At 42.0% G+C, this 21,802-nt stretch overlaps 1 protein-coding gene across 1 annotated transcript in view; it reads right to left on the bottom strand.

The window, feature by feature from the left end:
• The window catches only part of RNF145 (ring finger protein 145), a 40,276-nt gene extending 24,635 nt beyond the window's left edge, over positions 1–15,641 (bottom strand). Inside the window, exons 1-2 of the mRNA XM_082063850.1 lie at positions 15,432–15,641; positions 6,574–6,787 (exon numbers count right to left, since the gene is read on the bottom strand). Of these exons, the coding sequence (XP_081919976.1) occupies positions 6,574–6,757 (184 nt within the window). The 5' untranslated portion in view covers positions 6,758–6,787; positions 15,432–15,641. The remainder of the gene's footprint in view (positions 1–6,573; positions 6,788–15,431) is intronic.
• Between the last annotated feature and the right edge of the window lie 6,161 nt (positions 15,642–21,802).

Genomic DNA, 21,802 nt, shown 5'->3' with positions numbered 1-21,802 from the left:
GGAGACATCCCAGGCCAGGCTGGATGGGGCTCTGAGCAACTTGAGCTGGTGAAGCTGTCCCTGCACCTGGCAGGGCTGGCACTGGATGAGCTTGGAAGGTCCCTTTTAACCCAAACTATTCTGTGATTTTTATTTTGAGCTTATGCCTTTTTTTTTTTTTTTTTTATTTTGAGCCTGAAACTCAGCACTACAACAGTTTCCTTCTAGCAACTGTTTTATACAGTATAACATGCTTCTAGTTAATACAACACAGACATTCTACGCCATTAGTTTTCTTAGCAGACACCCGTATTTTATGGAATTCATCTTCTCTGTCCATCGCTCTCCTTCTACCAAATACACAAACGACAAGAGCAGGAACTCCTCGGCAGCATCTCCATGAAGACATTTAACTAGTTTGCCCCACCCCATCATAAGCATCACAAGCCAGCTCCAGCAGCTCTGACACCATCTGATGTTCTTAACACCTCGTGCCTGCCGCACTCACCACCTTCCCTTAATTGCTTAGTTATGGACGATTCTTCCCATGAAACAACCATGTATCATTCCACCACTTGAGCTGAATCTCTCTAAACCTTTCCTTCACACTGTAGCCCATGACTCACCTCCAGTGGAGAACTAAATGGAGTTTATTATGCAGTCTTTTATTCCTCTATTACTCTATAAATAGGCTAAGAACACCTGTTTACTGTGTCTGCATTTAAGCTCTGCCATCTTCTTCACCTTATTCTATCACATGAAAGTCTGCTCCTTGGCCACATGATGATGTACGTGAGCGGTGCTAGGCTAATTTCTGCAAAAAGAAGACATTTTAGAGGGCAGTAACTGCACTTCAACACAGCCATGTTACACAGGAGTATTTTAGAAGAGACTGAAGTTCAGTTCTTCTCTACATGATCCCAACTTGAATCAAAATGTAGCAGGATAACTTGAAGGAGTGAAAAAATTGTCCAAATACAAATCAAAAGATGAGAAGATTACGATCACATCTGTGCTTTTTACACAGAGGCTTTCCAAACAGCACAGACACTTGTAACACTGCCCAGGGAATCAGCACAGGACAGGCAAGGTGACTGCAGAGGCTTGAGCAATGAACTCCACTGCTCGCAAGTCTGGGCTGGAATCTAAGTGTTCACTTTGAAGCAGCCATTTGGCCTAATTGTTAGATTTTGAAGAGAGTGAGAGACACTTAAAGTAGTTCCCTTTCACTCTTATTTACAATTCCCTCTTGTGACTTGGTAAGAGGGAGATTTCAACACACTTCACACTGCAATATTTGCATTTTTGCTGTAGAAGCCCTATTCCCAAAGTGGTACCAACCTCATTTTTATTGACAATGCCTCTGCCAAAAAAGAGGCAAATAATTCATCACCAAACTGTTTCATTGCAGAAGAAATGGAAGATAAGCTCAAATCCAGTTATACTAGACTCAGGCCTCAGTGAAGAAAATAAAGCTGTTAAAGACAATAATAAGCAGAAGAGTTAAACACTTCCAGACAAGAACACATGTATTAACTAGCTCATGACCTCATTTACAACCAGTTGATTCAGCCAGATGGAAACCTCTCACTGTGCAATGCTCATTGTCACTGTCAGCAGGAGCTCACAGTTTGCCTTTCAGCAATCTCCCCATTTGTGTGCCACCACCAAGGTATCCCCTGGCTCCTTTCACCCGTTACCTCTTTGCCAGCTCGGGTGTCCAAGTTTTATTGACGTGCTGCATACAACAGAGGCTTCTGGAGCATGATCAAAGTTGCAAGCCATCCTCTTTATGAAACATTTTAGTGCTCATTTGCATGATTACGGATCCCTTTTGCCCACTTCACATTATACCCAAAGTTTGCTGCAGGTTTAGTCTAAAAATGGGAACTCTGCACAGGAAAGAGTTCACATTTCTTAATAAAACCACAACATCTTTTGGAGTGCCAGAAAGTAATAGCATAATTGCTTGGATTCTACCAGGAAATTATGGCGGGGGGCACTAACTTCCCACTCACCCACATCCTATGAGGGTGAAGGGCCCATCTTACAATGACTTGAGAAGCACCTTGCTGGGAAGCAGCAGGTCACGAGCCACAGAATCCCATCAAAACTCCTCAAAACTCCTACTGAGCTGCTCATTTCATTTCAGCCCAACCCCTGACTGTCCTCGTTTCCATTTATTCAGACAGCTATCTGGCCACAACATGTGCCAATAACACAAGACAGACTTTGGAAAGACAGTATTTGATATGGTAGAAGTATTAATATTAGAACAATTGGCACCTTTCTTTTCAGTGTGTCCAATTCTCAGGATAACCAGTCATCAGTCTGGTTACACGACAGTTTACATGGAGATTTAATAAACTGTCTATGTCTAAAGCATCGATTTCAAGAGTGGATGATTTTTAGAGACATTCTAGCACTCAGAGTACTTAAAGGCAAGATGCAGAAGCTACCGGGAAGGCTCTGCGGGCTCTCCACAGGAGGCCAGCTCAAGCACAGAAGGAACCCAAACAGCCACTTATTTTAAAGCTCCATAAAAGGGGAGACAAAAAGTTCTTGCACATCCTCACTACATACATCTTTTGAAGGGTATCTCTCAACCAAATGCCGTCTGTCTCACCACTGCTAACTCAATACCTGTGCAAGGCAGCGTAAGCTGAGATATATTAATAAGATATATGGTATTTACGGGGAACGATGGTTTTGCATGGCAACGCCAAGGCACATTTCTTCCTCACGCTCTCGCTCAGCCAGAGCTGCCCAAACAAACGTTATTCACCCCAAGAAGTTTTGTGCTTGGAGCTAACGTGGCAAGTATTTTGCCCTTCAGAAAATGTTGACAAATTAGTTCTAAACTGAGAAAGCACACATCCAAACATACTTGCACTCAAGGAAATGAGTATTTACCCAGTCATGGCACAGTGCAACTATAAACAGAGATCAGAAATCCTGTTATAAACATCTGCACATCGCAGTGAAAATAATGCCAAGAAAACAATTTACTCATTACTGGGGGGGGCTGCCATCAGTTTCAACAGCTGTTTCTTGAATTTTTAAATGCATAACAGGTTGGGCACTCTAAGTATAAATAATCCAAGAACCAAGTTCCTTCAAAGATTTGCAGTGTTGTCAGAACAAATAAAATGGACTTCTGATTCTGGATCCATCATATGATTCAGAGGCAGTTTCTCTAACACAGCACACCTAATGATGAGAATTCTGGCACAAATTACAACCACAGAGAACTTGAAGAGGACTAGAAAAGAACATAAAGTGGAACTGTAAAAATATAAACAGTCACAATGTATTCTAAATTATGAACACAAATTGCCATGTTGTCATTGGACTGTTACTGAACCTCAAAAATTTAAGTGTCTCCTTTCAAGCAAGCTGCTATTGGCTTGTTTTTTTAAATAAAAAGTGATTCAGGTTGCCAAAGAGAGATACCAGCTTTATACAGAAAAGTCACCAGAAAATACCCATATGCTGAAAAAGCTGCTTAGTAGATACTTACACCACCAAGGAAGCAGATAGGAATCTGCAGCCTCTAGAGTTGGAAAGAGAAAAAAGGGTATGCTATGTTTTGAGCATGGCATGCTCTCTGCCCTCTTCTGTGTCTACCAACTGCAGCATACACTGCATTTTATCCAAGAAAAGAATATGAAAACAGAGCAAGTAATTTTTTTCTCTTAAGAAATAAAGACCAAGTCCATGTCATAAAATTGAAGTTGGTTAAAAATAGCTACAGCTTAAAATAGTAACACTCAGAAAATAGTTCTACTACCCATTTATCTAAATGCTGCTGGCAGGAGGGAGACAGAAGACATGGGACAGCAAACCCAGAGATGCTGACTCTGAGCAGCATCTCATCTTTGTATGCATTAATTGCATTCACACATTTAGTCATGCATCCTCTTCTCACAATTTTGGGAAATTTGTTTCTGGAATGAACTGACTGCTGCTTCTCACACTGAAACTTCACATGGCACTTCTTATTGTGTTTGTATCAGAGTACTAAATCTTTCCTCTTAAGAGAAAGGGCACCACAAAAAAGCAAACCAAAAAAAGATCTTCTCATTAACGCACAAGAACTTAAAGAAAAGTGGGCAGACCAAAGCAGAGAGCAGTCGGCAAACACGATGGCAGTAAATTCAGAAGTTCATAAACACAACTCTTTTGCAATTTTTCCTGTACGAAATTAATCTGTTTACATTAAATAATTCTAACCACAAATTTATCTCTGCTGTTTGCACAGCTTTGTGCATATTTAGTTACATTTCATGCAGTTGAACTTGTGGTTGAGTTGCTATCAGGACGGAATATTTTCCTTCACTCAAGCAGATAAGGGCTGTTTCATGAAAAGATATGAAAGGGGAAAGTTCTATCAAAGGACAAATTGCATCCTAGAGGCTTTTATTACATTCCCAGTACTGCTAACTGGAACACAAATCATACTAACATACATCACTTGATCAAAAACAACTGGCTTTTCAAACTTTAAGTCATATTGATGGAAGAAAAAGAGTGTATTTAAACAGAAACATACTCCTGGTAACCCCCAGTTCTGAGGAAATTTCCAACTTTGCATTCTTAGCTCTGGGAAAATGTTCACTATATCAAGATAGGTAGAGTTCATTGATTTTTATGGCTCTCTAATCAAACCATTCCTTGAGCACTTGTCCAAGACAGATGCACCCAATATCCTAAGCTGCTGGAAGCACTTCCATGATACGGTATCTTACACTGCCCATATAAGAAACTCAGTGATTGTCTGATATTGCGAAGCTGCCACAGCATTTGCTGATACTGTGTTTCCTAAATGCAAATATGAACAGTGGATTTTTTTTTCCTAAATAAAAGAGATCAGCATGTTGAAGCATATCCCTGGTAAGCTGTTATTTAAATCACACACTAGCAGTTAATTTCCCCCAACATATCTTCAAACAAGCTTAATTTCACAAACTAGTGGAAAAAGTACTCTGTTTTCCTTACAAATCCAATTCACATATTTTGATACACTATTTTATTTAAGGTTATACTGTAAACTGATGTAATTAAATCCATATAAAATCTTGTGCAGGCATGCAAATTAATTTAGCCCATCCTCACTCTGGCACAGCTTAAAAAAAAACAACCAAGGAATTGAAACAAATCAACTTTTAGAAGTACTAGCAAAGTTTTGTCACTGAAAACTGTCTGAAAACCTTTAAAACACTAAACGTTTTGATGATTTAGAAGCCCTTCTTGATCAGCAATTACCAGTTGTAGCAGTAATAGTACAGACACTCAATATTGTTAAAGCAAGAAGTAAAACAACTGCTGAGTAACTGTGCACCAGCACAAAAGCATCACTTGTATGAGGAGCACAAGTCAGAATCCATTGGTTTAGTACTAAAATTGCATCCAGGTGAGAAATACTTTGGTAACAATACCTACCCTCTCTGTAGCACTTTTTATCTCAATGCACTTAAACAAGGGCAAAGTTATCAAATGGCTGTAAAGAGGGGCTGTGTCACAGCTGGAAATTTCCCCATGACATCTGGATAGCCTATTGCACAACTGTTAGTTCTGTATTAGAAACTGTTCTGATAACTCGTTCCTAAAAGCTACTTGTGTGCATACAAGTGCATGAGCAATCCAGCTGCAGTTACATGTCACCACAGCCCTGTGTCAGTCACATTCACCAGCAACAAATGAGTACTCTCTCCCACAAACAGACGAAAAGGGCACAGAACTGCAACACCAGTTTTTTGCACTAAAAGTACATTGCACGAGTATAGTGGAACTGTAACAAAGAAAGTCGCATGTGTTTTTAATGGCAGTAAATAATTTGCAGACAATAGACATTTAATCAATTAAAAAAGTCAGGTCACATGCCAGCACTTCTGTATCCAATCCCTAATGAACCCCATGTGCAGTCATAGATGAATCACATACCCACCTGGAGAACAGGTCCCAGAAGATCAACCCTTTCATCTCCTAAAAGCAGACATATAGCATTCCAGAGCTAGACTTGCAGGCCAAGGTTCAAACCTCAGCTCCATGAGCTGTGTTAGGAATTTTGTCCATTTGCCTGTAACACGAGGAGTTGTTACCTGCTCTAATCCACTCACGGCATATCTGTGGTTCATAAGGTTGTACACTGAAGAGCCATATCCATGCAGCAGTTAAAGGCAACTGGTGCTGTGGTCACAGTCCAAACTAAGCAACCGTTTCCCTACTCTCTTCTTTAATGCCAGTGATATAAAGTGCATTACTTCTTGTCTGCATGGCATTTGACAGCAGCTTTTTCACCAGTCAGACACAGGCCAAAGTCACTGTGCTATTCTCTCAGGGTGTCAATCACATTTCCAGACACCAGATTTATGCTACATATCACAGCTACATACATTCAGTAGAAGACTCTGCACAGGATTTCTCTGCTGCTAACATAAATAGTCCCTTAAGCAGAACTGTAATGAATATATTATTGCGCCATTTGTTGTAATCAATATATCATCATGCTATTACCAAATGCTTAAAATTCTTGTAGTAAACTAAACAGTATTTACTACCGTAGTGTTTTCTCTTGAATACGTGCACACTTACCCACATAATGCATATTGAGGGCCAAGTACTTGTACTGGAAGAGAGGGTTGTTGTGCAGGCTACTTCTCTGGATTTGCTGGAAGAATGAGCTGACATCCCATCTGTACAAGACATCCAACAGCATGATGCTTGGGACCCTTAGGGCCACATTCAATACTGCCTCCAACTTCTCCTTTGCAGCCATTCTCTTCCCTTTCTGTGAACTGGCAGCAGACTGTAAATAGCACAAGACAGAGAAGAGTAATCAGATCAATCTCACTGTACAAACAGCTATTAGGCTTTGTGACCATATGAATGGGGCTTCCTGGGTGGCCACAAATGACTGAATGAATCAACCGAGTTAAATTCGGATCTATGCAGGACAGCTTCTATTTTTGCTTTATAAAGGACAATTTGCTAGCAATATTTCCACGGTGATACAGTAACATGGGAAAGGGAGGAGCAGATTAATGACATCAAAATGGTCAAAGAGTGTGCACCGGATAAACCTTTATTCTTATTTGCACTAATTTAGCAGCCAAGACCCCAATTTTCCCCAATGACATAATAAGCTTTGGAAAGCAAACAAAATTCAGACACTACCTTCACTTAACTATGCCTCTCAAATGAAATGACGACCAACTAAAATAGTTCTTAAAACATTTCAGATCCACTTTGCCAATGTAAATTGAAATAAATGATTTTCCAATACCTAAGCTTTTAAAAAACAATGTATGGCATTTGGTAACCTCTATGAATTTATACATTTGTGAAAATTGAGGGATGCGTCTTTTGAAGACTAGGACCAGTAATGCAACTATTCTACTCATTTTAATGCAATTTACCACGAGGAATCATACAAACGAAAGACCATATCCTCACTCTGGAGTACTAGAAGGTAATTTAATATTGGTGCTTGTGGTCAGAGAAGATAGGTGATGTAAGACAATGAAGGGTGCTTTTTCTTTTTTTAAACAGGAAGAAAATTCTGGTCTACAACAGCATCTCAAAAGAGAACAAGTCATGAACTGGACCATTTTAAATAGCAAAAGGATCAGTTTCCACATCCTGTCAGAGCACAGCCTTCAGCTCAGACTCACAGTTGTTCCCAAATGAAATGTGGTGGTTTTACCACAGGCCACTTGCCCACCCTAAACAGCATTCACCCCAGGCTATTTGTAAGCCACCAATTATATACACTGTACTGGACAAGTGCAGTATCCAAGGCCAAGGTGGGGATGATCCAGCAAGTTTTTATGCAGGGGCAGCCATTCAAAGAAGTAAAACAAATCACCTGTAGCACAATCCATCTCCCAATGAGGTCAGGGTTAAGAAAAGGCTCCAAATCCCAATTATTAGGGGGACAGTTTGAAAGAACTGAATCCTGACCAAAGAAACAGAAAAATCTGCACTTCAAAATGCACTCTTCAAATAAAGTTGTAGAGGACTTTATTCATATTGTCCTTGTGCAAAATTTAGAAATATCTGTGGTTGTTCAAGTTTTATTCTTTTAAGCCAACATGGAAGTACAGCATGAAATGAAACTATGCTCACATACAAAAACCAAAAACATCTTCCTTCTTGTATGGACACACATACACAAAATAGCCTCCTGTGAAGTTTTGTGTTGCCATGGCCAAGAGCCCACCATTAACAGTTCATGTGCTCACCTAAAGCCACACTAACACTTGCTGAGACATGATGACATAAAATTAATCCAGCTCAAGAAGTCAGGAGAGATCAAAATAGAGATCTGGCTCAGTAAACCCCAGGTTACAGGGCTGCTGCTTGTGGCTGCCGAGCCCACAGTCTAACTTTGCAAGTTCCATCAAGGCAGGCAGAGCGGCTCTTGCAGCAGCTCTGCAAACCCCAAAGACATCACGTCCTTCCACCCCCGCCACTTCGGGCATCCCACGCAGCACCAGCGTTGCACAATGTTTCCTGAAATGAATTAAAAGGTCAGCCAGAAGACTACAATTATTTAGAATGAACAACCAAAACCATTGCCCAAGCAGTTACTACAGAATACCAGCGTTCAACAGTTAGGGTGAATAGAAGATGGAGTTTAAATGTGTGGTATTGTACAAACAAAAGTTGGGAGCTACACAGAGTTTTTGCCAAGATGCATACTGATATACAAGGCTATGCTCAGAACAGTTTACAGGCACACAGCTCAAATAATTTATATCAAAACATTTAAAATGTCCTGGAGTTTTCAAAACTCTTTGGTTTTGCCGAGTTTGCAAAATTAATTAGAACTCTGAAATGAAGCTGCCTCCTGTTTGTTTGCCAGGTTACTTCTGCAAGTAGAGCACGGCTTGGGGGTGGGCGAGAACTGACTTACAGGTTTTCACTCTGTCATAAAAATACCCACGTAAAGTCACAACAAACACCTGATTTCAAACTACATTCTCGCAACTGTGAAACTTTTTCCAGTCAACAACCAATCACGTAGGACAAGAAGAAAATTTTGACTTGAGCTTTCAGTTTCCTTAATTACTCCAAATGCAGAATTCTGTGGACTTCTCATTATGAAAGTTAACTAAGGTTCGGCACATTAAAACTGAGCTGAAAAATGTTGCCTTCCAATTTCATACACGCACATTTGAGAATGCAAGAGAACTGAAAAGTACAAAATTTATATTATCTAAGCAAACAATCTACATTTCAAACCCTGTTAAAACAAACTTTGAAAATCACATTATGTGGCCATGGATGGGCGATGAGAAGCAGCCACTGCAACTCCGCAGCATATTCTGTCTCTGACTGACAAAGCATCCAACACTAATAAGAAACCTTTTAAAATTAACTCCACCAGAAATGCGGATGTGTTAAATAAAGCTTCATTTGTAATTGCTGCCAAGTTCTAACAGAATATAATGCAGGGAAGCAACAAAGTCCATTGCTGTAAGCTCATTAAATCGTCAAGAGCTCTCACAATGCATTATTTTGATTGGTGCAAAAAACAAACAAAAACAAAAACCCACCACAACATTAAACCTCTAAAACCTTTAGATAAATGACGATGACAAGAGTTGCTGGATGCTCAGACATGAGGAAAAAATAGGTCACTGTGGTACATAGTCAAAAACTGGACTTAAGAACAGGACCAGTTTGTGCCACAATTTTTTTTCCGCACGATTTCAAACATTTCCCTTTTCCAAATCAGGACAAGCAAAAGAACAGTCTTAGGAAGAACTTCAGACTTCACATGCTAAGTGAGCGCAACCACAGCTGTGCTACTGGACCAAAAACAGCTTTCAAAAATTTTCCATAACCGAAACATTTTTGTTCTCTAACAACACAGTACTTCCCAAAATTCCATCCCACACCTGACATACTCATTTTTTATCAAAAGCATATGCCTGGCTAGCTTTAAAGAAAACAGCAGAATTAGCAAAATACAATTTAAAAAAGAACAAAATTAGAAATACTATCACAAGTCTGTCCCAGCTCTTTCCATTAGCAGAACAGATTAGCAATTAGCTCAAAAAAAACCCCTCTCTCCAAGATAAGACATATTTTCCCTTTAACAGAAGTTTCCTTCTGAGGTTTTGCCATCGCATAAAATTTTAGCATTTCAACTGAAGCTGTGAATTATGCCACTTAAACCAGTGTCACTGTTCTTTATGTACCAACTTAAATATAAATATATCACATCACAGGCAGAAAATACTCACTGGTAAAGCAGTTCAAGAGGCCACACAAAACCTGCATCCATTTACCCAAGTGGGTGCAAAATTACATTAATGGAGTAGAGCTTGCACATTTACAAAAGCATTAATTCTAAAGTTACTTAAGAATTACAGAAATGCGCTGGAATACTTGCAAATTTCAGAGTTACTCTAATATCACTGCCACCAAAAATCACCATAGAAAGATACAGTAACTCCAGTCAGGATCAGAACTTCAAAACCAGACCTGATCCTGCCATGTTCAGCCCAACATCTGTGAACAAGGTGCTCAGTTTCCTGCATAAATATGACCTAAACCACTAGAAAAGATTGACTAGAAACCAAAAGAGAATTTCAACTTCTGTTCCTCACATTTATGAAATTCTCATTACTTTGGATACATTCATTAACAAGCAGGCTTTGATCTGTGTCTAGTTTCCACTTCAAATTATTTTTCAATGATACATTCTGAAACTAAAAATATCACCAGGAAAAGCTTTTGTTTTCCTGTAAGGTAAATTTTGCTAGTTGAATCTTGAAGAGGGGAAAAAAAATACAACTCCTATCAGTAACTCTAGAAAAATACAATGTCACAGTTCAAAAACTAAAATTAGGTCCAACAGCTGTGTTGCATTCAGGCAGAACCCAGAACTCCTGCTATATGCCTGTCCTGTTCCAGGGGGCAAAAAGAGAGGAATCTGAAGTACAGAAGAATCTCATCCTTTGGAGTGTTATGTCTTTATATCATCAGTTTGGGAGAGAGAAAACCAAGAGAAGAAAAGGGAAGGAACAGGACAAAAAGGTTTATCAGATACACACTTAGAAAATAATTTCTCTGTGTGAGTCTGTACAGAAAAAACCCCTAGAACTCCAGCGAGTGAGTCAGCGCTCCACCAAACCAGCGCTTGCAGATCTCTTGCTCCCAGACAATTTAAATGAGGCCGAGTTCAGTGCTGGCTGACGAGGACAGTGCTCACAGATTTCTGCTGAGAAGGCCAGACCCAACGAACACAGCGAGCGCAGGGGAACACCGCATTCCGGAACGGCAACACTGTCATTAGGATCCTGTCAGCATCCCCAATAATACCCACTTCTTGTAGTTCACTGGAGCAGCCCCGTAATTTCAAGTAATAACCAGAAAGTATTTAGCCTTCAATTTAAAGGTTGAGAGTTGGTCAGCAAACACTGCTCAGTCTTGCTATGTAAGAAGTTAACAAGAATAAACAAATTTTTTTTTCCCTTTTTTCCACATTTGGTCTAACAGTATGGATTGCTATAGAGCTGCTGCGGTGGTGTGACAGAAGAACTGTTATTTCCACCTAGAAAACAAATTAATACCTAAATTGCTACTCACTCAGTTGTGAACTGAGGCACAGCTAATTATTCTAACCAAATATATAACATACTTTCCAAAAAACAACTTCTACTGTAAAACAAATTAGGTCAACCTCTTATCTGTTCATAGGGACATAAATGAACAGGCATTCACATTAAAAGCATATTAAAAATGGACAAAATAAACTAGAGAGTTAACATATAGAAGAAAATAAAAAAATATATTTCCAGCTTTCATTAATTCTAGCAAGTTTTATATGAGGGAGAAGAAAATCAAATCAGGAAATGAGAATACATATCAGAGAGCTGTGAAGCTAAAGTTTCCTTTAAAGATTTATTTCTGGAGTACACTGATACACTATGAACAGTTCCAGTACACTTTCAATTATATAGCAAGTGTATTATTCATAGGCAGCCTGTAAAACATCCTCTGCCTTTTATTTTTCATAATTAGCAGGTAAGACCAGGAAACTGAGCTCAGGGACTAACACATGTTAACGAAGGTGAACAAATCCACCAGGTACACCGCAGTGTCTTCCTGCGGATTCCTGCAGGATCAGCGCTCAGCCCACACACGATCACTTCAAATCCAGCCACACTAAGAGGGGCTGCTTGTCGCTGCTTGGCTTTTAGATCACGGATTTGCTGAGTTCAGTTAGGCCCCTAAAGATGGGAAACTACTTCATTGAAATAAAAATATAAGTATTTATATCTCTAAGTAAAATTTTCAGAAAAAAATCCAGGTCGAATCAACAGACTGAACTGCTCTGAGGTCCTTTTTAACTCTACAGTTCCCTGCCAGTCCAAGGTTGGGTTTATTAACTAGCTATTCAGCATTTTGCTTTGCTGTCACAGCCATGTTTGCAAGCCTACACCTACAAGCCTGCCTGACTACATTTACATCAGCACATTCTGAGAAAAATCTGGGCAGCAATCCCAAAGCGACTCTGCAGAGGAGAGAATACCCAGCAGACCCGCACACAGAGCATCGGTGACAGCCCAGGGTGACGCGGTTTGTGACAACCCACCTCAGAGAGCCCATCACAAGGGAATCTGGCGCAGCCATCAGCCTCACCAAGCCCTGCAACCCAAATGTGTTACCAGGACGAAATATATTCCATCCTCCACAGTTGCTCATTTAGTTTTTAGCCATTTCAAATACAGACACCGCCTGTTTAGAGCCCGCAATGCCAATAACTAGCTACCTGACTGGTTTAGAAGATGAAATATGAAATAAGACTTTTAAGATCAATAAGTCAATATCGATAACTTCCATTGCTGCTGCTGCTGCCTTAGCTATTTGACTTCTGTAAATAACAAGCATCAGTTTCCAGGCCCGTCACACAGGCAGCTTAGCTTCCCGCAGTACCAGACTCACATGACAGAAATATCAAATGGTGAAAACATTTAGAAAAGTCCCTTTTATAAACACGTTTAAGCTCAAGACATGCAACCAAAAAAATTTTGCAGAAAATCTCCACAAGATGAAGCACCCACTTCTGAATGTTCCTTTCAAGTACACAACTAATTACAAAGCAGCAAGGCTTCTCTAAAATGAAAATAAATGTTGTAAAAGTAAAGGCAGGGAAACTGGTCCATGGATATCTGAATCATACTGAAGGCACTAGACAAGAACACGCACTTAAAAGCAAAACTACAGTGAACTGTTCACTTTATAACCACATCAAACATTGCCAGGTGTATTTGGAGCTAAAAATGGACTCGGAGAGTAAATCGCCACACAAATATAAATATTTCCAGTGGACTGAAATAGAAGCTATCCACCTGTCCCTGTAAAGAGGAGGAAACCAACTCAAGTTTAGCAAACAGATTAGAGACTGTTTTTGAGAGTGGAACACAAAACACTGAGCAGGCTTATACAGTTTTCCAAGACACACCCATCCGTTCACATCTTACTGGCACAATGTGCCTTTCTGCATCTGCACCATGGACTCCAGCTGCTGAACCAAGCGAGATACTGATCTCCTTCCACCATCTCCAAAGGAAGGAATTCCCCTATATTTCTTCCGATGCACGTCACTCAGTTCCTATCTCCATCAGAAACAGGTCACTATAACATCAGTAGTTCCTCCTAAGGCTGATAGAAAAAAGGTAAATCCTGCGTTTTGGACATGCAGCAGCTTTAGGTTGCTCTCTAAGATTTTTTTTACAGTGCTTCCACACAATGGTGGCCACAAAGACAGCATTTCCTTATGCTAATGAGTTTAAGACTTAATAAAATTAAATCCTTGCATGACATTAAGCCTCAAAACCCAGCAGCTCATTACCATAATTATTAAAACTAAATAGAAACAAAAATATACAGTTTCTCATGCACAGGTATCTTCTTTCTTACTAGAACTGGCAAAAATAAGCCAAGGTTGTAGATAAACGTAAGTTACAGGGTGCAACAGCTTAACAGCTCTCACCTTAAAAATATGTTTTCAATATTTAAACCTAACTTCATTAATCTAGAAAGTAATCAAAGAAAAGTAACTAAGAACTATTTCCTTCTTCTCAAGTTTGATGTCCCTAACACAAACATAACTAAAAGTATTCAAGTGCACAAAACATGATAATAGAAACTCTTGTATTAAAAATTGCAGAAGAAAACGAACAAAACAGCAGCTTCAGACAAAGTATTTTGAATGAGATCACAAATGGCTAATATTTATGCGTCAAACATGTTACAGTTGCTTTTTCATTAGTACGCAAAAGGCATTTTTGCCTATAATATCTATTATTACCTCTCATTTACTGATACTTACATGCATTAAACAAAAAAACCCCACACTTTTTCATTTTATTCTCCCAATCACATTATTTATGCACCAGCCCCCTCTCAAACACCCCCAAAAAGGCAGCACAACCAAAAGACAAAAATCCCTCTAAGAGCAACCATCTGTCACAGGTGCACTTGCTACACAGAAATACTCTCAATCACAGAAGAAAATAATGAAAAATCTCATCATTAAGGTTATTTTAAAGGCTACAGAAGGCCTCAAAATAATCGACTAAGATGATATAAGTAGGAAAGATAAAAAATGCCCTATTCTTCATGCTACTGAGGGACCGCTCCTTACATAAGCGCTACCATATGCTGTCGGGCCCGTCTCCAGGAGGGAATAACCACCCCCCCCGTCCCACCTGGGCCCAGGTCACAGCCCCGTGTCCCACCCCTGAGCCGTGTGGCCTCTGGCCACCGGGAAAAGGGTCAGGGGACATTGACAGAAGGTGAAGCCAGAGCCCAGAGAGGAAGGAGAGAACCGCAACCCCCGGAGCGGAGCCGGCACCTCGCTCACGACTGCGGCGCCGAGCGGCTCCTCATCCTCCGGGCCCGAGTCGAGCTCCGGCGGCCGGGCTGAGCACACGCACCGGGCGGGCAAACTCTACCACCCCCTCGGCCCCACTCCACGCACACTCCCCAGCCAGTGACTTATTCCCTGCCCGCCGCCTGCCAGGCCGAACTCGCGCGTTCATCGCCGGCGCTGCAGAAAGCCCCTCGCATCCTTCCCCGCGCAGCTCCGCCGCCTTTGAACTCTAGTAACCCCCTGCAAAGCTCGCTGCAAGCCAGCGCCGGCGGAGGGAGGGGAGACAGGAGGGGACGGGGGGGAGGGGAGGAGGGGGGCGCTGCGCACAGGAAAGGCCGGGGAACCCCCGCCACACAAACGCGCACAAGCGGCGGGGAGCGCGGAGCTGCGCCCCGGCTTGTGTACATCCGCGCGCGCATCGGCGGGGGCGGCGCGCGCCCCCCGCACGCGCGCGGGAAGGGTGTGCGAGGGAGGGGAGGGGGGGGCATCGGGCCCCGCGCCGCCCTGAGGGGAGAGAGAGGGGGCACGCGCGTGTCTGAGGCGGCGGGTGGGGAATCACCTGGGCCGGCGGGGTCGCCGCCGCCTTCTCCTCCTCCTCCTCTTCTTGCTCCGCGGGGGCTCCGCGTCTCACAGCGACGGCGGCGGCTCGGTGCCCGGCGGCGGCAGAGCGGCTCCTCGAGGCACCATGGCCGCGCCGCGCCGCCTCAGGACGCCGACACCCTCCGAATCCGCAGACGGGCGGCCATGGACCCGCTGCCTGCGCGCGCGCGCCGCGCCCGCTCCGCGCATGCGCCCGCTCCTTCCGCAGCACCGCCCCGCGCGCCCGCCTGGGCCCGCCCGCGGCGCCGCGCAGCGCGGGGGGGTCGGCGCGACCGGGGAGCGAAGAGAGCGGAACGCGGTTTTTGGGTGGAAAGCGTGGGTTTGGGTGGAAAACGCCAGTTTGGGCGTAGGAATTTGGCTGGGGGCCGGGGGGGGTTGCGGGGCTGGTTCTCTGCCCGCCAGCGGGGTCTGTCAACGCCCGGCAGTTCGGCGCCAGCCGCCCCCTCACCGGCCCCGGAAAAGGCAAAGGTTTGCGGTTAAATTCCGGTGGGAGACCAGGGGTTTAGTTTTGGTTTCGGGCCTTCCCGGGAGGTGGAGGGCTCATCAGGCAGCTGCAAGTCTGAACCATGACTCACAAGGGTCGGTCAGCAAAATTTGAGGTAGTGTCTGGGCAGCTCAGATATTTTAATAATATTCTGTACTGGCCCTGTCGAACACAAAATGCTGTCTTAATTTAAAATATTAAACTTGACTCGTTTTTTTTCCAGGAGAGTACTGCGGAATCCATAGTCACCGTTGTTCTGAGATCAAGGAGAAAAATCCCAGACTTCTTGTTCTGCATTGTCATTTTCCAGCTGGGGACCCGTGATGGGGCAGTTCCCTCATAGCACAGGCTCTTGTGCAGGAGCTTATGTTTCCCAGTCTGTGCTCACAACCTTTGCATGAAACATCTCACTAGTAATTTACTTCCTCTGTAAAGGTTGCATGGCCAGGCCCTAGCGTGCACTCCTAAGTGCTAAGGAAAAAAATGTGACCCAAGAGAAGTAATGTTACCTTTATATTTGAAAAATTACAAAGCCGCATTGTCTGGGATGTGAAAAAACTTCAGCTAAAGTGAGGAATGAGGGAATACACTGAACCAGAAAATCCTGTCGTTCACAAGGGTTGGGCTGGCCAACTTAATAATTGCTTTTTTCCTTCCATCTCTAATGAGGTCTGGAGCATTCGCAGACATAGACATCAGCAATGCGTAGCCTCAACACGCTGTCTTTATGAAGCAAAGATATTAAAATAAGGGCTTTGAGTGTCTGTCCACGTTCTGCTTTGCAAAATTACCCCTTGTCCGAGTACCCAGAGGTTTTCAAAACAGAACAAAAAGGTAGTTTGGACATGTCTGTGTTAACTTTTACCAAAGGTGCAGCGGGGCTCTGCCCTGCTGTATACTCAGGCAGTTTATTTGGTGTTAAAACTGGATCTGTCTTCTCCCAAACTCCGCTCGGTCCAGAACACAGCAGAGGAGACCAAATAGCACAAGTGACGGGGATCTCCCAGGCAGAAGCCTTTCCTCAGGCACCATAGACAAACTCAGCTTATTGATATAATCTTCCACAAACTTCAGATTTTAATGCTGTTCAGAAAATAAGTTTTTTATTGGAAATATTCAGCTTCAAGCTATCAGTTCATGCAAAGCCTCCTGAACTCAGTAATCCTTCTCTTTAGAAAGAAGCAGCATGTCCAGCCAAAGTAAGGACGTGCATGTACATGTGATTATTGCTCATAAGCGCTCTGTGTTGTGGTCAGGCTTGTAAGGTTTATAGAGTGAGAATTTCAGCTTCATTTCTAGGGTCTGCTTGTCCTCTCATGCCACATATGGAAAAAAAAAAATCATGAGTCACTTCTTTTCTTTGTGGGGTTGGTTCAATTCTGACTGAAGTCGGGGTGATGGTGCAGGATCTAAGTCCTACCACCTGTCTTCAGAGCTGCTTTTGAGCAAAAAGACAGCAAGCAGCAGAGAGAGCCAAATACATATCACAACTGTAGACAGTGACAGGTATTTATAGGAGATTGAGTGGAAATCTGTTGTTATTTTAGAAGTAATTGTATCATGGAAGTATTGTAGCAAATCATCAAAGTTCAGTTTGCAAACAAACAATAGGAACTGAACCCCACCTTCATTTCATTCTGTCATCTCTCAGCATTTAATTCTAAAAATGTGTTATTTACAAAAGCGCAAGTTTCCTAATGGGCAGGTCAGGTATGTGGTGTTACCACCATCTTGTCAGGCGTGTCTTTTTAAAAGCACCTCAACTTTCTGCTTCATTTCTCTGGAATTTTAAAAGCCTTTCCTGCATTTGACACTGGGTGGCTGAGAATTCTGAATTCAATTATTGTTTATCTCTCATTATTAACAGAGGCATTTGAATTCCAAACTTTCAGTGATCAGCAACTGAGGACTGAAGGAGGCCGCTATGGTGACATCTCATTAAAACTTTCAAAAGGCCTTCTCGGAGTTCAGATGAAGTGGAAGCTTGATTTGTCCATGAGGATGGACAAATGCCAGCACCCCAAACTGCTTACAAAGAAAATCCCTCATAAGAATTCTCAAAAGCAGCAAAATATAATGACACAGAAGGACACTGCATGCCTAAGGTGGACAATAACATGGGCAGTTTTATTTGAAGCTTTTTACAAGTCATTATTTCAAAAAATATTCATACATACATATGTAAAAGCAAAGGAATGTTTTAACAAGTAGGTTGTATTGCATAAAGTCAGACAAAAGTAAAATAATGCAAAAATTAAGATTGCCTGTGAAACCCAATTTGGTGCCTCAAGCGTATGCCTTGTCACGCTGATGGCAGCCAGCCCCCAAAGCCTTTGTGTTCGCTTCTTGCAATTTTATCCCATTCACTAAACAAAGGAATAAACAAACTTCAATTCCTGCAGAAACACATCCCCAGACACAGGAACTAGGACCATGACTGGGTCCCACAATAGCAACAGGGCCAGGGCATCCCTGTCTCTGATTTACCCACTCTCACTCCGTAGCCCCATCTCAGAAATACCCGTTTTCCCCTCTCTGTGACCCTATTTCCCAAATTTCCTCCCCATCACTTGGCTTCTCATCAACCCTTATTTTTCTTCTAATTCTCACTGCTTTCCACAGTTCTTTCTAGCAATTCAGCTAGTTGCAGTTTCTCAATTTCATATTTATTTTGACTCTCTTTAGGAAACCTCTTCAGCAGTATCTCTGATAATTAGGTATCTCATATGATTACATATATTCTTATCACTTTTGTAACACTGGAGAGCGCTGACTCAAAACAAACAAACAGCTGCTGTGATTTACAACTTACCTAAAGGAAAGAAATACCAGTCTCTGGGTTGAGAAGCTGGAGAGCTGGGTGGTGATGTAAGGAAAGTGATGAATCAGGGTTTGTTCAGCAAACAAAAGTATCACAGTTCTCTCCTAAGATCTCTTGCCAGTGGGGCATAATCTAGAATACAAAGAACTGAAGTAAATAAAATAAAAATAATTGGGCTGAATAGTGGCAGAAGAATAACAGTTGCATTCAGAAACTGGAGAATCATATGGTATACTGGTACAAGCCTCTAGTACTCACAGCATCCACAGTGCCAACATTAATCAAATAATCCTGACAAAACTCCAGTAAGGAAAAGACACAAATATTATTCTAACCACCACGTTGCTGATAAGGAAGCTGAGACAGAGGCTTACTATATTAGTGATAACTTGAAAATGTGTTTCATTTCAAACTTGAGACACTTCCATGTCTCCAGCTAAGCTGCCAGCGACTAACGTACATCCCATTATTGAACGCTGGAAATTCAGCTCTCGGTTTTTTGCCCAGAGTCACACAGTGAGTCAGATCATCACAGCCCATGGTCAAACGCTGCATTTCCAGGGCACAGTGATGGCAGCGTCCAGTAAATCACGATGTCTGCTGTATTCCGTTGAAGTGCTCATGAACAGCGCAGGCAGCTCGCACACACATCTGCACAGGGCTGGAACCACTTGGATGGTAGCATTTCACATTCTCAGACATTGCTTTTACCACTCACTTAGAACAAATTATAAAACGAAGGAACTGGGAAAAGTAATAAATGAGAAGGTATTGTAGGAAATAGCATAAAGAGTTGAGAGGGAAAATCAAAAAGCATTAAAAGCATACAAAGCTGTATTTTAACCATTCTTCTATTCCCAGTAGAGAATACGGGCTCTGTTCTAGGCTTTTTCCTAACATGGGTTCAATTTAGAAGTGGGGTAGATACAGGCACATATTCAAATGAGTTTTTGGAACCAAAAAGCAATTTGAAAATAAAAAGTTGCGAAACTTTGAAATCAGGATGTTGGCCCATTCATAGTCTCCATCACATTAACATCTGCACTGACTCTCCGCCATTGAGGTCACTAAATAGAACAAATATTAAGCATCTCTCAGCCCTGCAGTATCATCACCTTCGCTTTCTAACTCCCACATGTGATTTAAACTTTCTCTTAATTCTCAAAGCAACCTTTTGAGCTTTCCACATGTTTTTCAGCTTTAAATGACAATTTTAAAGGATTCTTATCCAGCATTCCCCAGAGTTGCTACTGGGAATTTTGCTCTCTCACTTGCAGCAAGAGCAGCAATTTAGGAGATGAGCTCCCAGGCTTCAGTAGTTGTGTGCGTATTCCTCAAAACACGCAGCAACGCTTGCTGTGAACATGAGGTACTGGAACAGAGCCAGAGGCATCAATCTGACATGCAGCCACTGTTTTTATTTCACCCTGGAGCATCGCAGGACGTAGAGCATATCAAGGTGAAAGGGATATGCATTTGCTTTAAAATTTCCCCACTGCTTTTCCTTCCTCCGTGGTCTACTATAGTTTACCACACTGTAAACCCAGAGGATACCACCACAAACCAAACTCCTCAGTACAAATAAAAGATTATGCTGTTTGGGCTTGAATTCTATGGTCTTAAATTACTTTACCACTTAGCACTTTTTAATGTTAGGATTGAGCACCACCATGTGTTTTAACAGCTAAGCAAAAGGACATATTTATCTGTGCCACATAAATATTGTCAGGATTGGAGCATTTTTCAACACCACCTAACGCGAGGATGTCCGAGTCATACCTCAGGATAGTAGAACACCAGTATCATACCAGAAATGAAATATGCATAAGTATGTATGTTTTTTTTCATATTCGTCCTCAAACAGGGAACAAACAAACAAATAACCACCACCAAACAAAAATGCTACTGCCTTCTTTTCAAGACAGCTTCTTAAAAGCCAACCAAAAATAATTAGAAAATATATTTTAAAATATTACAAATAGAGAGGCGATCAGACTACGTATCATTTTTGTATTCTGAATTTTTAAACAGGTCTGGAGGGTGCAGTTTTATGACAGGGTGTGACTTTAGTTACTAGTTGCAGCTTTGGAAGCTTTTCAGCACTGCTGTGAAGTGCTGCCTCTGTGCAGAAGACAACTGTGTGTCATTAAAGGAAAAAGCAAACCCTTTGTGACTGCAATACATACATAATGACTGGGTTTACGTGGATTTATGTGCAGTCAGACGCTAAACCCAACATGTATTCGCTACAGTACTCTGCCATTTGTACGACTCTTCTAAAACCCAAACTGCTTTTATGCCAAAACCTAAATATAGAACAGAACTCAAACTACATATCCAGGCAGGAAATACATTAAATTCATATCCACTCAGCAAAGAAATTTGGCTTCTACGCAGTTTTTGTTTATACTGCACTTCTTCACTGTGATTTACTTACACAGTTACAGCAGCCATTCTCAAGAAACTTGTACTTGGTGCACGGCTGCTCACCTCTACTCTTTTATTCCCTTACCTATTTGTAACTACACGAAAAAGGCAGAGAAAAACTATCTAACCTCTCTTAAGAGCAAGACCGAAGATGAGGGAGGACTGAAACTTTTAGTTCCTTCAATTTAACAGCGTCTCTGCTGATGCCAAGAGGAACTGCAGTCTGTATCATCTCCATTTCACATATGTAAGAAACTGGACTGTACCTTTCCTTTCATGTATTTTTGCAAAGGAGAATACTCAGTGCAAAAGGCCATCTTTGTGCAAAATACATTTTTTTTCTTCTACATTTGTGGCCCACGCACAAACGCACCGCAGCTGCAGCCAGTTCCCAACAGCTGCTGCGAAGTGCCCATTGAATCAACAAACACAGAAAGATAAAATGCCTGTAAAGAGTCATCTTCGAAGCTAAGAAAATCTGGAGTCAGGATCCCTGGGTACAAAGCAATCCCCTTTCAGAGTTAATAACGAAGAGCCGCCGGTGGCGATAGCTGCACACGGCAGTTCCCTCTGCCGGCCATGGGGGGGGCGCCCTGGG

Source organism: Streptopelia decaocto (genome assembly GCF_964273445.1).
Source record: "Streptopelia decaocto genome assembly, chromosome: 12".
Lineage (NCBI taxonomy): Eukaryota > Metazoa > Chordata > Aves > Columbiformes > Columbidae > Streptopelia > Streptopelia decaocto.
The sequence above is the reverse complement of the archived record's forward strand: the minus strand, read 5'-3'. Positions and strand labels throughout refer to the sequence as shown.